This window comes from Polypterus senegalus, chromosome 3, assembly GCF_016835505.1.
Source record: "Polypterus senegalus isolate Bchr_013 chromosome 3, ASM1683550v1, whole genome shotgun sequence".
Taxonomy (NCBI): Eukaryota; Metazoa; Chordata; class Cladistia; order Polypteriformes; family Polypteridae; genus Polypterus; species Polypterus senegalus.
In genome coordinates this window covers 286,328,473-286,345,790 of record NC_053156.1, presented here as the reverse complement: position 1 = coordinate 286,345,790, position 17,318 = coordinate 286,328,473, and the positions used below count along the sequence as shown (strand labels likewise).

The window sequence follows — 17,318 nt, the reverse complement described above, 5'->3', positions numbered from 1 at the left end:
TAAATAAAAAGGCAGCTTCCTTGGCAAAGCAAGGAAAAAGGATGGCTTTATATGTCGTTCGTTTATAAAACAGCAGAGAAGCTGTGTAAAGGCTCCTTCACAAAAAACCAGCGGAGCGCCTTATATGAGCAGGCAGTCAGCTAAAGAAGGGAATCAATAAAAATCTATAGTCGTAATAAACGAACAAAAAATAATGTACAAGCCGCGGATTAAATAAAGGAAATGGGTACCTGAACAGTAAAGTAAGTCTCAAATAGCTACACAATAACTATAACAATCGTAATAAACGAACAATCAAACAGTACAGAACCGCGAAGCAAGGAGAAACGATGGCCTTATATGGCGTTCGTTTATAAAGCAGCGGAGAGGCTGTGTGAAGGCAGCTACACAAAAAAACAGCAGAGCGCCACACTCTGAATGTATTCCTGGCATCACTGTTATACCCTCTGATCTCCCATTTCAATTCAAATGTCTCAAATTTTCAGTAAGGCTCTGCTTCGCGATGACAATTAATAAGTCTGAGGGACAGACCTTACAAAAGGTTGCCATTGATTTGAGGCAACATTGCTTTTCTCCTGGACAAAACTATACATTGCATTCTCAAAAGTAATCTCAGTGCACAGCTTGGTCATATTAAAACCGGAGTGATGAACTGACAACGTGCTATACAAAGAGATCCATAACAGATAGTTATTGGTATATTTTTCCTCAGTTTAAAAAGGTTTTCTTTTCTTCTTAATAAAAATTTAAAAGCAGTTCTTCGTCGCTGCGAAGCGTGAGGATTTTGATATATACAGTATATATATATGTAGATATATATATGTATGTATTGTGGTGCCCGGCCAGGACGCCCAGGAGGACCGGAGGAGGGCTTGTGCCTCCTCCAGACCGTGAGGGGGCGTCCGCCCTGGTTATGTTGGGGGCCTCGGGTGAAGGGCTTGGAAGCCCAGCCCTGTAGGGACCCGTGGCCACTGCCAGGCAGCGCCCCAGTGCCTTAATATCCCGGGAGCCCAGCACTTCCGCCACACCAAGAAGTGCTGGGGGGAAGACGACAGGGAACACCCGGACGGCTTCCGGGTGCGCAGCCGGCACTTCCGCCACACTGGAGCGTGGCTACGGAGGAATGCCGGGAAGCAGCTGGAGGCCATCCGGGTTCCCATTTAATGGGCCGCCTCCCTCCAACAACAACATTTATTTATATAGCACATTTTCATACAAGCAGTTGCTCAAAGTGCTTTACATAATAAAGAATAGAAAAATAAAAGACACAATAAGAAAACAAAATAAATCAACATTAATTAACATCGAATAAGAGTAAGGTTCAATGGCCAGGGGGGACAGAAAAAACAAAAAAAACTTCAGACGGCTGGAGAAAAAATAAGAATAAAATGGAAGAGGACGGAGCTGGAGGGGAGGACTAGAGGCGGCCAGGAGAAAGGCAGTGGAACTATGTGGCCTGGACTTTGGGGAATCGGTGCTGGAGGCACTGGGGTTGAGAGTGCACGTAATTTGTAGATAATAAGTGTAAATAAACAGTGTGTGGTGGAGCCAACGATGTCTGTCTGTGTGTGTCCAGGCCAGCGTTCACAGTATGTATGTATGTGTTGTCAGGGATACCAGGGGCAACGACCCGGCCGGGACGCCTTGAGGGACCGGAAGAGGGTCTACACCCGCCCTGGATCATGTGGGGGCTGCCATCCTGGCTGCTTTGGGGGCCATGGGTAGAGGGCTTGGAAGCCCAACCCTGTAGGGACCCGTGGTCACTGCCAGGGGGCGCCCCAATTCCTTGGGGATCCTGGACCTCAGCACTTCCGCTACACCAGGAAGTGCTGGGGGGAAGAAGAGAAGGGACACCCGGAGAGCTTCTGCATTTCCGCCACACAGGGGCGTGTCCAGGGAGGAATGCCGGGAAACACCTGGAGCTCATCCGGGATGAAATAAAAGGGGCCGTCTCCCTTCATTCGAGGCTGGAGTCGGGTGGAAGCAGGACAAAGCAGGAGAGAGAGTGGAGGCGGCCCGTAGAAGAAGGCATTGTGTGGCCAGGACTGTGTTTGGGGTGTGTGCTAATTATTGTAAATATTAGTTGTAAATAAACGTGTGGTGGTGATGAACAACAAGTCCATCTGTCTGTGTCCAGGCCGCGTCCACAGTGTATATATATATATATATATATATATATATATATATATATATATATATATATATATATATATATATACAGTATATATATATGTAGATATGTATATATATGTAGATCTGTATATATATGTATATATGTGTCTGTGTGTATATACAGTGGAACCTTGGTTTGTGAGCATAATTCGTTCCGGAAACGTACTTGCAATCCAAAGCACTCGTATATCAAAGCGAATTTCCCCATAAGAAATAATGGAAACTCAGATGATTCGTTCCACAACCCAAAACTATTCATATAAAAATGATTAATACAAAATATCAAGTAAAAATACATAAAACAAATTAACCTGCACTTTACCTTTAAAAAGAATCATGGCTGGTGTGAGTGAGTTTCTAAACTCATGTGGGATTCCACCCAACGGGACGACACACGGAAGAGTGTCCCAAAGCAATCGCAGTCTCCCAGTGCTGTAGCAGTTCGCCGTATAAGCGCATCCAAAAAGATCGCAGACATGCTATAAGCGCCTGCCGTCAATGGGTCATACAAGGAACATTATAAAGATCTCGCTACGATAAATAACCGCGCTGTTGCTGTTTCAAGCTGAATAAAGCTGGTGTTGTTAAAGTACTGAGACTCAGCTTCGTGTTTTGGGGCGCAAGATGGGGACTCGCACTTCACAGCATACACGTGCGCGCGCACACACACACAGTCACAATGCTGTAGTAAACAATATACGCTCGTACGGATGTTGACTATATGAGTGAGACACACAGACTCAGATGGAGAATAGGAGACAATTGCCCTCAAGAGAAGAGAGAGGGAGAGAGAGAGAGAGAGAGACATGCGCACGAGCGAGAGAGATAAGGAGAGAGAGGGATATGAGCTGCGCGCGGCGAGAGATAAGGAGAGAGAGAGAGAGAGACGGCGCGAGCGAGATAAGGAGAGAGAGACGTGCACAAGCGAGAGAGATAAGGAGAGAGAGAGACACGTGCCATCAGCTCAGTTGTGATCACATGACGCTGACCAGACAAACTGTATCCATACTACTCGTATTGCAAGACATCGCTCGTTTATCAAGTCAAAATTTGTTAAAAATTTTTTTTCGTCTTGCAAAACACTCGTAAACCAAGTTACTCGTAAACTGAGGTTCCACTATATATATATATATATATATATATATATATATATATATATATATATATATATATATATATATATATATATATATATATATAGATATGTGTATGTGTAGATATGTGTATATGTAGATATTTTTATATGTTTATATGTTTATATGTGTGTGTATATATATATATATATATATATATATATATATATATATATATATATATATATATATTGTGGAGGACTACCGGCTTTCCATGCGGTCCTCACCCCAGGCCGCTAGGAGGAGCTCTCCCGACAGCAGGATCATGCCCCGAGGTCCAGCAGGGCCTCATGGACTTTGTAGTATTTTTACACAGCCCTGCTGGATACCTTGGGGGCCACCAGGAGTCGCTGTGGGGGGACTTATGGGCTCTGTTGTGCCTTATGAAGGACTGTTTGCCCTGACCCGGAAGGAATAAGGAACTGTGGTCTGTTAGGACAGGAACACCTCCGGGTCAGGGGCTATAAAAGGGCGGTGCCTCGCTCCAGACAATGAGCTGAGTTGGGTGGTAGGAGGGCAACGCGTCTGGGAGTGGAGGATTGTGATTATTATTGTATTATTATTGGAGTATTAGGGAGTGGAGAGTGCTTTGTGCACATTATTGTTTTAATAAATATCACTATTGGACTTTTACCTGGTGTCTGACGTGGTGTCTGAGGGTGCAAGGGTGCGAGCAAGCACTTAATCTGTCACAATATATATATATATATATATATATATATATATATATATATATATATATATGACAGCAACACTCATAACAGTGACAAAACAATTACATTGACAATCATGTTACATTATTTTTAAAATGTTTCCTTTTCTTTTTCATAACTTCTTTAACACACTACATCTCTGCTGTGAAGTGCGGGTATTTTGCTAGTTTAACATATATCTCAAAATAAATGTTATTAAAACTAATCTCATAAATCTTCTAACATTCGGTTAAAGGGTTCTACAGGCTCTGAATGAAAATATAACACAAAATGCTGATATATATGCAACTCCAAAATCTTATTCTAAAAAAGTAAATGTCCTATAAACCAGGGGTTCCCAAACTTTTGGACGTCAAGTACCACCTGAGGTTAAGTGAGTTGCATTGCGTACCACCCGCACCTTGTTGAAAGGGAGGGAGAGCTGTAAGGGGGGAGTTCAGGTCTAAATCTACCCGAAATCTGAATAAAAGTTAAAGAATTGGAAGAAATTATGCATAAAATTCATGAAAAAATGTGTGCATGTACATAAATTGATAAATTCCGCTCCGAAACTAAATCCTGCCTTCGGCCTGTATGTGACGCAGTTACCGAAGACGAAATGGTATCGGCTTTGTGCTTAGATCTAGTGATTACGATGCGATACGGCGGCAGTGCACGTATAACAACAAACGCGAGTGCTTTATTGTGTCGGCGTTGTGCTTTCATCTTGTGACCAAAGGCTCAAACAGTGAAGAAGTAGAAGCTGACTTCCGCGAAACGCAATTATGGTAGCGTTAAATGAACTAAATACTGATTCGAATAATAGGTGTTATTTATTCAGATGATGAAATTTCACAACACACTAAATTTGGGAATCCACATATTATTGTATTTAAACAGTTTCATTGTTTTTTGCTCACAACAGGCTTGTCATAAAGGGTTTTGCAAAGATAAATTAAATTTCAGGGACCGCAATGCGTACCACCTGAAAAGGCTCCGCGTACCACAGTTTGGGAAACGCTGCTATAGATGTAATAACTGTCCAATAATGATGAGTGCATAATATGACTGGGAGTCCCAAAGCAGGCAAGTCCCAAAGGCACTTCCAAAAATGTCCACTTGAGGGGTATTTCACCATAAAACCCCAGCTAGAAACAAAGGCAAGCACAGAATCATCTAACATAAGATTTTACATAAAAATATGCGACGCTCCAATGAACTCAAAAGGGTATAAATTAATTGCCTGAAACAATAAGGCAATCAAAGCAAACAAAGTCCCCATATAGAAACCCATGGCGAAATCAAAAGACAGAGCAGAATGTAAAAAAACCCAACAATTTACAAAAGGTACAATGTGTAGTCAAGAAACACAGAAAACTCCCTCGTATATTTGAAATCAACTGCCAGGAACTATCGGAGATCCTTAATTTACAGGAAGGAAGGCAGTTCTTGGCAATGATTGGCAGGTGGCCTACTTCATGTGGGACCACCCACAAAACACAAGGAACATAACCAAGGCATAGTACTCAGTGCAGATAATAAACAAGAGAAACATTAATGTAAATAAATCATTTAAAAAGGACCTAAAACAAGGATATGAATCTCAGCTAGGAACACTAGCTGAAATATAACAGCAAAACAGGCAAATTTTAATTTGCAGTTTTGCGGAACTGACACTAAAATTTTCTACGGTGGTGATTTCACAATTGTGAAAAGTAAAACTCACTAAAGATTTTTCTTTTTTGGGTGGAATATGTTGTGTGGGCCAAAGTCAGTACTGAGTGATCAAAGAACTCTGGCGACAAAGCTTTAACGTAAACCATATTGACGACTGGCTTATGTGATACCTTGCTTCCTCCCGACAATACAAAAACGACCTCACCGTATGTGTCCTCAGCAGTGGTTGGTGTGAATCCAAACCCCACGGTTTCTCTCCATAGGTTGCCTTAAATGTTGATCCGGATCTTGAAAAAAGCAAGTAATGGAATGGCACAATAAACGGGATGATGGGTGAAAATGATTGTAGATAATGGATCCTCACTTCTCACTATCTTTGTTCTCTTTCTCTTATCTCTTACTCTCTCCTCGCTTTCTCTTCCTTTACGCTCCTCTAGTTTAAATAATGACAATCCCGGATGTAATTGGTGGAAAACAACAGGTAATTTCCATCTCGGGGTTGTGGTCTCTCTTCATCATCCTTCCCCTTTTATCTTACGGCGACAACAATTACTTATACACACATATAGCATAGCAAATGCTGCGATGAAAACAAAATGCACTCAGCACAGACAAAAACAAGTACAGTCGACCCTTGACATACAACCGGCCTGACATACGAACAACTTGATTTATGACCAAAATTTTTGTTTAGATTTACGACCAACATCTTGCATTACGAACCAAATGCGGTCACGTGTATCCGCTATGGGATTGTAAACAAACAGCCGAGAGCGTCAGTCGGAGCCCAGATACATGTGTTTGTGAACGTAATTTCGGTCAGTGCAGTGATTTATCTATATATATGATTCACTAAGACCATGGCAAGCAAGACGCATAATTGCTAAGGAAGGAAGAGAAGGTAACGAAGGTAAAGAAAGCGATCACAATCGAAACGAAGAAGGAAATTGTGCGGAAATATGAGAGTGGTGTTCATGTGATCAATCCCGCTAATACCGTATTTACTCATGTACCATGCACCCTCATGTAAGATGCGCACCCTAATTTTTACAAGGAAAATTGCGAAAAATGTTTTGCCCCGTGTACGATGGTGCGTGGGTGCATTGGTGCAAGGGTGCGTTGTGATTGTATAGGAAGCGTTTAGAGAGAGAGCCAGCACTGTCGTGCGAGTGAGCGAGCAAGTGAGCGAGAGCAAGACAGCGCGAGTGGGCGAGCAAGCGAGCAAGAGAGAGAGCGCGAGTGGGCAAGCAAGCGAGCGAGCGAGAGAGAGAGCGTGAATGCGCGAGTGAGCCCAAGCAGAAGAAGTTTCCTCGTGTATGACGCGCACCTGATTTTCTAATGCTAATTTTTGGGAAATGAATATGGTATGTACAGCATGTCGAAATCCACCATCTCGATAATTTTACAAAGCAAAGATTTGCATAAGGAGGCTTCTTCAAAACAATAACTACCTTTCGTTTCATTCTCCTCCTCCTCCCTTCCTGCAGCCCAAAGATGTTAAATTAAATGGTGAGTAGAGTATGAAATTGTTTTCTGGTAGGCTAGGCACTTTTTATAACTTTTTGGTTAGTACATTAGAAAAATTATTGGTGTTTTGGTAAATTATGCACATTATACAACCCTTTTTTATTATGAAAAGTTTAAGTAAGTGTTGCAGTGGGAGGTTTGGAATGCATTATGGGTATTTCCATTATTTCTTATGGGAAAAATAGTCTTGACTTACAACCAACTTGAGTTACAACCAGCCCTCGCGAACGAATTGAGTTCGTAAGTCAAGGGTCCACTGTGCTTATTATTATGTAGCCCCGCTACAACACTTTACATCAAAGTGCACAATTTTGTAACCACCTCCAAAATATATTAATAACTTTCGCTATCATTTTGAATAAAAACCTGATGAAACTACTAGAAATCATGGGAGAAATTAAGGAATTATTTTCTAACGTCTCGTTTGCACTTCCGTGTCCACATGTGCTTCTTTCTGCTGCTGTGTAAAGCATGTAAATACGCAGCACGCTGGTAAAGTCGATTCTGTTTCTGTTTTTCATGTACATCACTGTGGATCATTTTTAAACATGAGATGTGTTTGAAATTTTCCAAATGAAGATAAACCAAAACGCAACACGATTTTAAACGTTGGGAACCACTTTACTCACCTGCTTCCAGGTGATCTACCTATTGACCCATTGTGTCCAAGTAAGATTCTCAGTATGATCCTACGTGATGAGGGGAACAATAACAAAGGAGCTACAGGAGCCAAACTGTGACAATGGAGAAAGAAACATGAGGAACAGACTGAGGAATAAGCCACATCATCCTCCACTGCTCAGTACCCTGCTCACAAATGTCCAATCACTTGAAAATATGTAAGATGGATGATCTCAGAGCCAGGATTAAATTCCAAAGTGACATCAAGGACTGCAGTTCTTTGTTTGACTGAAAGTTGGCTTTCACCTGCAATAGCGGACCAAATAAACCCATCTGAGTACTTCTCTCTCTTTCAGATGGACAGAACGGCTGAATCCAGTAAAGTAAAAAGTGGAGGCGCATGTTGTATGATAAACAATACATGGTGCGACCCCAGCAAGGTCTCGGCTCTCTTACACTCCTGCTCTGCTGATCTGGAACATCTGAAGCTCATCTGCTGTCCTCATTACTTGCCATGTGAGTTTTCTGCTATTATCATCACCTCTTTTCATTTCACTATACGCTGTACTTGTATAATTGTGTGTGTGACGAATAAAACTCTTGAATCTTCAGTCTTGTGCCCATTATTGTGTTTTCTCCACGGCAAAATCTGGCTGTTGCCAAACCCCGCTCCCCCAGCTATTGCCTAGCAATCGCCTTATCCGAGTTGACGATATGCATACTTCCCGTGATTTAGTTTTTTTCCACTAAAGATCTTAATTTAACACTAGAATCCCTGAAGCCTATGAAAAAACTTGTAATCCCAGGCCACTTTCAATTCATTTGCACCTATCCATTAGTATCTCTTGTTTTTGTAAATGTGTCCATCAACACAAGCAGTCTGCTATCCCATTCTCCCAAAACCCCTCCACCCTGACAGAGCTGAAGTAAGTCTCAAAATTCTCCTAGCTCAAGTGTATTTATCTGGGTGTGAGGTGCTTGGAGTTGTAGAGAGTAAACAATGTATCGTTATTTGGAATACATGCATTTCATGTGTGTTCCGTGTCTACAACAATCTGTGTAAGTAAGTGTAGGATGACAGGAAATGGGATGCAAGAAGTGCTGAACACATAGCTAAAAGAGAAACTTTTTCCATGTTATGCTAGACCCTGTGTTATGATATAGCGGGTTGGAAAATGACTGACTGACTAATAATAATAGGGTGCGTACATTGTCAGCATGGCACTGCCAGATCTAAACACTAGCGTGGCGAATTGCTCGCATACTGAAGTAACTATAGCTGCTGGTGGAAGTCCCATTTTACATATGGTGCCAAGCAGAGTTGTGTTGTGGTGCAGCCGTCTGTTGCTGTGAAGAATCTGTCTGTTGTTACGGTTCTGCCTTTGTCCAGAAATGGCTCCATAAGCTTTACGACCACAGACTTGAAAAGTCTTTGCCTTTGGGTTGTGACTCAAAACACAGTTCTCAACAAAACGTTGACAGATATCCGAAATCACAACAAATCTTCCTTTTTTCACACATTCTGCACGGGTGTCTTTGTTGTCAAAGCGCAAATGCTGCGTGATAGTCTGATAGCGACCACGGGACATCGTATCTTTGATTGCTGGTATGACAAATAGTTCTGAGCAGGGATCAACCACAGCAGTCATCGCTGCTCTTGTGAAAAGAATGGAGAGAAATGCCATCGACTCAGAGTGGGACAGGCAAGTGCATTGTACCATATGAACGTCACTGACTGAATAAAACTGAATAATAAAAAAATTCACAATTTAGCCACAATTCACAGCGGGTGTTACAGATCCAAATCAAATGTATGATTTTATTATATTATAGTAATAATAATAGCAGCTCACTATTCAAAACAAGGAGCACCCGGACTTGAACCGGGGACCTTTGGGTTATAAGACAGCAGTTCTTACCTCTGCACCTTCCAAGAATACATATTGACTTTCTGTCGATTGACATTTGAGCTTGGGTTTTTAACTCGTTGACAGCAACATGTAAATTGCATCATTTTTTTTTTTTATTTTGGTTATATTCTTGAATAAAAGCGCACATGTTTATTTGATATTTGGACTAAAGTCTTCACACATTATATACTTCACGTCATTATTAGTATAACATGAAAAACGTTTCTGCTTTAGGTATGTGTTCAGCATTTCTTACATTTCCCACATATCCTGTTATCCAACACTTACCCAGATCATCGTAGACATGAAACACACATGGAATGCATGTATTCCAAATAATACTGTATATTTATATACTGTATTATTTACCCTGTACAACTCCAGGCACCTCACTTGATGATAAAGACACTTGAGCTGGGAGAAGGTTGCAACTCACTTCCGCTCCGTCGGGGAGTGGAGGGGATAGCAGGCTGCTTGCTGGTTGTGCTGATCGACACATTTGAAAAACAAAAGACGCTAATGGAGAGGTGTAAAGGAATTTAAGGTTTTTTTTCGTAGGCTTCAGGGATTCTAGTGTTAAATACTTAACTTCAGAGAGACACAAGTGGAATTAATGAATGAAAAACCTTCTGGACAGGAACTAAAAGTATGTCTTCATTTTGCAAATGACACAAATTTCACTGGAATAGAAATGCAATTACTTTTGCAATTGTTTTTGCAAAGTGAAACACTGACTTTTACTGCAAATTCAATTTCATGCTAATCACTTTGCTCATCAATAATGACCAAGGCAGCTTGAGTGGCAATAACAGTGACAAAATTGAACCCAGGCCATGGAAGCTGTAAAGCAGTTGCACTAATTTACTTTAGTGTTGTGTGGTCTAATGGGGGAAAAATCCACACATTGTTTTTATGATTTTCACTTAGTAATAATTTTGTTAACACTATACAGTAAGCATTGACTTAAGTGTGCTATGTGGATATGGGTTTAGTTTTTTGTGTTCATGTGCACCATATGCACCACAGACATTTAAAAAAGAATGTAGGCTTCCATGGGAAAAAAATCCATCCATTTTGTACTACCTTACCTGACTTAGATACCAAGCAGGCATCAATGGCTACAAGTTCAGAAACCTGTTCTCAATGGGATGCTCTTCCATCACAGCCACTTTAGAGATGTCAGCTGATGTCTGACAGCACTCGCTTTGGACCTTATGGTTAAAGTACAATCCCCAGAATAAACCCATATACACCCACAGAGAGAGCAAGGCAATGCCAGCCCATCAGCTATGCAGATGACACACAGCTTTATTTATTGATGATTACCCTGATGCTCTGAATGGATGAGTAATAGCTTTCTGAAACTAAATAAGGAACAAACAGAAATCTTAGTGATTGGTAAAAATGGAAATAGCGAGGGCATTAGAAATAATCCGCTTTTCATGAGAGAACTATCCATCCATCCATTATCCGACCCGCTATATCCTAACTACAGGGTCACGGTTGTCTGCTGGAGCCAATCCCAGGGCGCAAGGCAGGAAACAAACCCCCGGGAAGGGCACACACAATTTAGGATTGCCAATGCACCTAACCTGCATGTCTTTGGGAGGAACCCCACACAGACACTGGGAGAACATGCAAACTCCACGTAGGGAGGACCCGGGTAGCAAATCTGGGTCCCCTAACTGTGAGGCACCAGCGCTACCCACTGCGCCACCGTGCCGCCATGACAGAACTACTTAACAAATTCTTTCTATAATTTGCTTGAACATTCCGATTGATTTTGTTACTTCTCTCATTGCATTTAGCATCATAATTTGCTTGTGGTGCCAGTTTATTCATGCAAATCCAAGAGAAAGGCTGCGGGCTGAGGCCCTCCTCACTCCCATGCCAGCCTAAGTTAAGTCACTCTACCTATCGCCACGTATTGAAGTGTGCCTTGCCTCTGCTTTGCTAGCGATACCTATTTGTTCAGCCGACATTATCATCCAGAGATTTTTTAAAGAGTAACGTTTGATGTTCTTGAGAGAGAGATCAGAGCTACGTGTGTTTTAGAGGGTACCTGATCATTGGCAGAGATATCACAGCCATGTGCCTTTCTTCCCATGCGGGGAACGCACTCTTGGCAGAGCTGAACACAATCAGATACAGTGGCAATGTCTGATGCTGGAGCGTACCTACCTTCTGCTTGGCCAGAGATACCTTGCCATCTTTTTATATCTTTGGCAAAGAGATCGCAGCTGCATTCTCACCCTTGATAGCAAAACCAAAAATATTGTATATCAAGAGTCTCTTGGATACGAAAGATATCAATATAAATTCTTCTCAATACAAATTATTACATTTTTTTTTAATTGATTTTTAAAATTTGTCTTGTTTGACTATTATACGGGACAGCTAGTTAGAAATAAAAAAAGTCAATGCGGAGGTAAAGATTTAGGTGTAATCAAGGACTCTGACCTAAACATCAAATTTCATACTAACTAGATTACTAGGACTGAATTTTTTCACTTAAGGAAAATTGCAAAAGTTAGACCTCTTATAACATTACAAGACACTGAAAAATTAATCCATGCTTTTGTTTTTAGTCGACTAGATTACTGTGTTGTACTTCTTACAGGACTAACTAAAAAAAACTTCAATTGGCTGCAATTAGTGCAGATTGCAGCAGCCAGAAACTTAACCAAAAAAAGAAAAGCTGAGTATATTACACCAGTTTTAGCGTCACTACATTGGTTACCCAAGTCACTTAGAGTTTACTTTAAAATACTATTAATGGTGTATAAATCCGTACATAATCTTGCCCATTCCTTTGTTTTGGAAAGCCTGTCTCACGATTAGGGATACATTTTGAGGTCTATTAACCTTTCTCTGTTATGGAAGCCATTTTTATGTCAGGGTTGTGTCCTGCGTCTCTAAGGGTCTGGTCTCCGGGGTTGTGACCTTGAATTAATCAGCAGACAGGATAAATGGTCAGCGTTTTGCACTGAGCCTTATCTGATCTGCGGATAAAACCTTCTATACCTTTTTGTATTCTCATGTGATTATTTTTCATATCTTTCCTGATTATTGTCTGTGATTTGTGTCTCTCTTGTGTTCAAATTCAGTTTTATTCAAAACTCCAAGAATAAAACTGAATAAAAAAAATCGTTCCAATGACATGTTGATGTGAATGTCTGTGTGCAAGAAAAAGAAACGTCCACCATTGACATTCCGGCGTCTGTTTGCTCAACAAGACATCAAGAAGAAACGAATGAACTGCGTTTGTATGTCTGCTTTTATCCCTCCAGCTCTAACTTTTACAAGGACCATAAATTCACCCAGGATGTTACAGACTCACATTAAATGTACACTTTTATGATATGATAATAATATTAATAATAATAATAATCAAAGCTGCTCACTACTCAAAGTGCTAAATGCAGGGACCTATTATCTCAAAGCAGCTAAGTGGTAGCTTCTCCACTGCACCATCTGCGATGGAACAGCGTTACCCCCGTGACAGCTGGTTGAAAATGAAACACGCAAACACACACGTATGCAAACGTGTTTTATTTCGTACCGAATGACAGTTGGCCTTTAGCAACATGCCAGTTGAGTATTTTCTTTATCTTTGGTTTTATTTTTGAATAAAAGCATACTTGTTGTGTTATGCCTTTTATGAAAGTGTTTCTTGGATATTTGGTCTGCAGTCTTGACACATGCTCTACTTCACGTCAAAATTATGTCATTATTACTATTACATATGAAAACATTTTCTGTTTGAGCTTTGTGTTCAGTTTTTCTTGCCTCGCATTTCCACGGTCATTCTATATTTACACAGATCATTGTAGACACGGAATACACATGAAATGTATGTATTTCAAATCACAGTACATTAATCCCTCCTCAATCACGGGGGTTGCATTCCAGAACCCCCCACGATAGAGGAAAATCCGCAAAGTAGAAACCATATGTTTGTATGGTTATTTTTATACATTTTAAGCCCTTATAAACTCTCCCACACAGTTAACATTATTAGAGCCCTCTAGACATGAAATAGCACCCTTTAATCAAAAGTTTAAACTGTGCTCCATGACAAGACAGAGATGACAGTTCTTTCTCACAATTAAAAGAATGCAAACATATCTTCCTCTTCAAAGGAATGTGTGTCAGGAGCAGAGAATGTCAGAGAGAGAGAGAAAAGCAAACAATCAAAAAATCAATATGTGCTGTTGGGCTTTTAAGTATGCCGAAACACCGCGATAAAGCAGCATTTTTTAGAGGAGAGTCCGTATCCTCTAGGCAACAGCCTCTGCTCACACCCCCTCCGTCAGGCGCAGAGAATGTCAGATAGAGTGAGAGAGACAGAGAAAAGCAAACAATCAAGCATCCCGCGGGAAGCATATCGTATATCATTAAGGAGTTTTAGTTAATACATAATACATGCTCTGATTGGGTAGCTTCTAAGCCATCCGCCAATAGCGTCCCTTGTATGAAATCAACTGGGCAAATAAACTGAGGAAGCATGTACCATAAATTAAAAGACCCATTTTCCGCAGAAATCCGCGAACCAGCGAAAAATCTGTGATATATATTTAGATATGCTTACATTTAAAATCCGCAATAGAGTGAAGCCGCGAAAGTCGAAGAGCGATATAGCGAGGGATCACGGTATTTCTTTACCTATATAATTCTTTACAAACGCATCGCCAGATAAACACCTCAACACAGACTTGAACTTTTTTAGGGGAAGGTGCAGCAGCCTGCGTTCTCCTAATCCACACATTTGCAAAACAAAAGCAGGCTGTTGGCGCAGTGATAAGGAGCTACGAGATTGTTGGCATAAGTCATGAAAATATAAGGAGGTCAGGGGCAACGAAAAAAATCATAAGCTTCAGGGATTCCAGAGTTAAAGAAGTCATGAGTCAGCCTTCTGCTGTTACGCACCTAAAACCTGGAAAACTTTGCCAATATTGATATGCCAGGCTAATACTGTGGAACATGTCAAAAAACTGCTAAATTCCACTTTTTTGCCTTTCTTGTAGCTACATTTTAGTTGCAATCTTAACAACTATATAGGCATAGAATTATCATATTCTACAGGGATTTGAAATCTTTACTCATCTCTACTTTTCTCTGCTTTCTTTTCCGGTTCTTCTATGGTGGCATTTTGCATGACCGCCACCTGATCAAGGAACTGTGCAGCCACCTGTGATGCCCATATGAAGACGGGTGCCCCAGCTGTCCAAAAGACCCACTGCATAGGACCCTCTGGGACAAAGACTCGAAACAATGAGAAAAAACTTAAGAAGATTATGTTAGGTGGAATACCCAATAGGGGCTGGGTGGTCTTTTTGCCTCGGAACTCCTGCTGATTTTGTTTTTTCCTCCAACTTAACTGGAGTTAATATATATATATATATATATATATATATACACTGTATATATATATATATATATATATTGTCCTCCTGGCCATCTGACCTTATCACTCATTTTTAGAGACTTACATTAAGATATCATACATAAGGGCACTCCCCTTCTACTATTTATATTTTTAAAAAAATGTATTTTCAGATTGTAATCTTACTCATTAATAATCTTACATACATATTTGTTTTTCCTTTTCTTGTAACTATCTTTATGGCATCTTCTAAAGCACTTTGAGCTACATTCTTTGTATGAAAATGAGCTACAAATAAATAAAATACACGTTGTTGTTGCTGTCCTGCCCCAAATCAGACTTCAGCTCCAATGCCACACACTGCACTTCCGTGCTCATGAAGCAAAAATGAAATAATGTAAGTTTACCGAAAAGCAATGACGAGTCATTAGCCAATAACAAATTCCAGAAGATATTTACCGTGGGTGGATGCTGTCTGACAGAATGGAACTCCTTCTCTTCAGCTGCTCAATTTCTGTCCGCAGTTTTTCAGTTTCACTTGTTAACCTTTCCTAATGGAAACACAGAAAAAAGACTTCATTGTATTAGCTGTCAATATTTCTTGCCCTGCTGTGACCACAGTATGGTATGAGCCCAGCGTACAGTTTATTGATAACAGGAGTCTTACAGATTATGAAGCATTTTTTGAGCTAATGAGTATTTTATTAGCATAAAGTGGCGTAAAATCACTAAATCGAGAAAAACGCAAGGAAGGAGAAAGTCAGAACACCTCACAAACACCAGAAAGGGAAACATGGCACTCCATTTGGGATCAGCAGAGGCTGACCTGAATTGCATTGAACTTGAGAATGTGTTTAACAAAAGAGATGTGAATTGTGTATGTTGATGCTGCAAGACGTCATCAGTTCAGCTTCAATTTAAGCCTACTGAATCGTGTAAATCAAAGTCACATTCTTTAATAGCTTAGCAGTTCTTGTCATATATTACAATTGGGGTATATTATTTTAAGGATGTTATAAACATTATTGATGTCTTTCGAGTGGGGTTTGAATTGCGTTGTGTTAGGCTTTGTCACTTTTTAATTTTTCCCCTTTTCATGTTTTTTAAGTTTGACTATGAAGTCCTTAGTTGTGTAAGTTCAACTTCATTGTATGTAATGTTATTTTCTTCAAATAAAATAAAAAAAAAGTTTGGTGTCTTTAAAGTCACCACGTCATATAGGACATACTATGTAAAAAAAAAAAAAACTACTGTCTCTGTGTGAGTGTGTGTGTGTGTGTGTGTATGTGTGCGTGTGCGTGTGTGAGGTCAATCTGACCAACGTGATGTGTCATTTGCTATTGTCTGACTGGTCAGTTCAGCTTTGGTGACGCAATCGACAGAAAAAATGCTTGGCAAAACATGTTGCGACACGAGGAGGGTAAAGGTGTAGGAGGTATGCTGAGAGTCATCTTTACAGCCGGGATGTATTCACAAAAATATGAGCGATATGTTCACTGCGGGTAATGGGGGCCCATCTACAACTGGTGGTAGTCAAAAAGTAAACAGAAGGTGACTAACGTGCTTCACAATGACAGAGCCTCAGAAGCAGGCTTCACAGGAATGGGATCTAAAGAGGGAGAGCCGGTCAAAAAAGTTTCAGCCTTATGAGGCATACGAGGAATGCTGAAAGTACATGCAGGGATTATTATGAGCTGGTATAAGAAAATAAGGAGATATTAACCAAAAAGACTAAACAGAAGAACTACCAGGAGAAGTGTGTCGGTGCATGTGTGATTGTTCTTTATACAATTCCACACCCTTGGTTCAATCTACTGCGGTGGGCTGGCGAGGCATATGAGGAATGCTGAAAGTACATGCAGGGCAAGAGATATCAAATATCAAATATTTTTAGATGTATTCTATTACATTTCTGTCATAGGCAAAATGTCTACTTCTGTATATACATATAATTATGTAAAATCCAAATGTTTGGCTGTCGGGCGGCACGGTGGTGCTGTGGGTAGTGCTGCTGCCTCGCAGTTAGGAGACCTGGGTTTGCTTCCCGGGTTCTCCCTGCATGAAATCTGCATGTTCTCCCCGTGTCTGTGAGGGTTTGCTCCGGTTTCCTCCCACAGTCCAAAAACATGCAGGTTAGGTGCACTGGTGATCCTAAATTGTGCTTTGTATGTGTGCGCCCTGCCCGGGGTTTGTTTCCTGC

General features: G+C 40.7%; 1 protein-coding gene across 6 annotated transcripts in view; it reads right to left on the bottom strand.

The window, feature by feature from the left end:
- ppfia4 (PTPRF interacting protein alpha 4) overlaps window positions 1–17,318 on the bottom strand; it is a 494,511-nt gene that overhangs the window by 93,680 nt on the left and 383,513 nt on the right. For all 6 annotated transcript variants that reach the window (XM_039749365.1, XM_039749366.1, XM_039749361.1 and 3 more), the window contains one exon: window positions 15,578–15,669. In XM_039749365.1, the coding sequence (XP_039605299.1) occupies window positions 15,578–15,669 (92 nt within the window). The remainder of the gene's footprint in view (window positions 1–15,577; window positions 15,670–17,318) is intronic.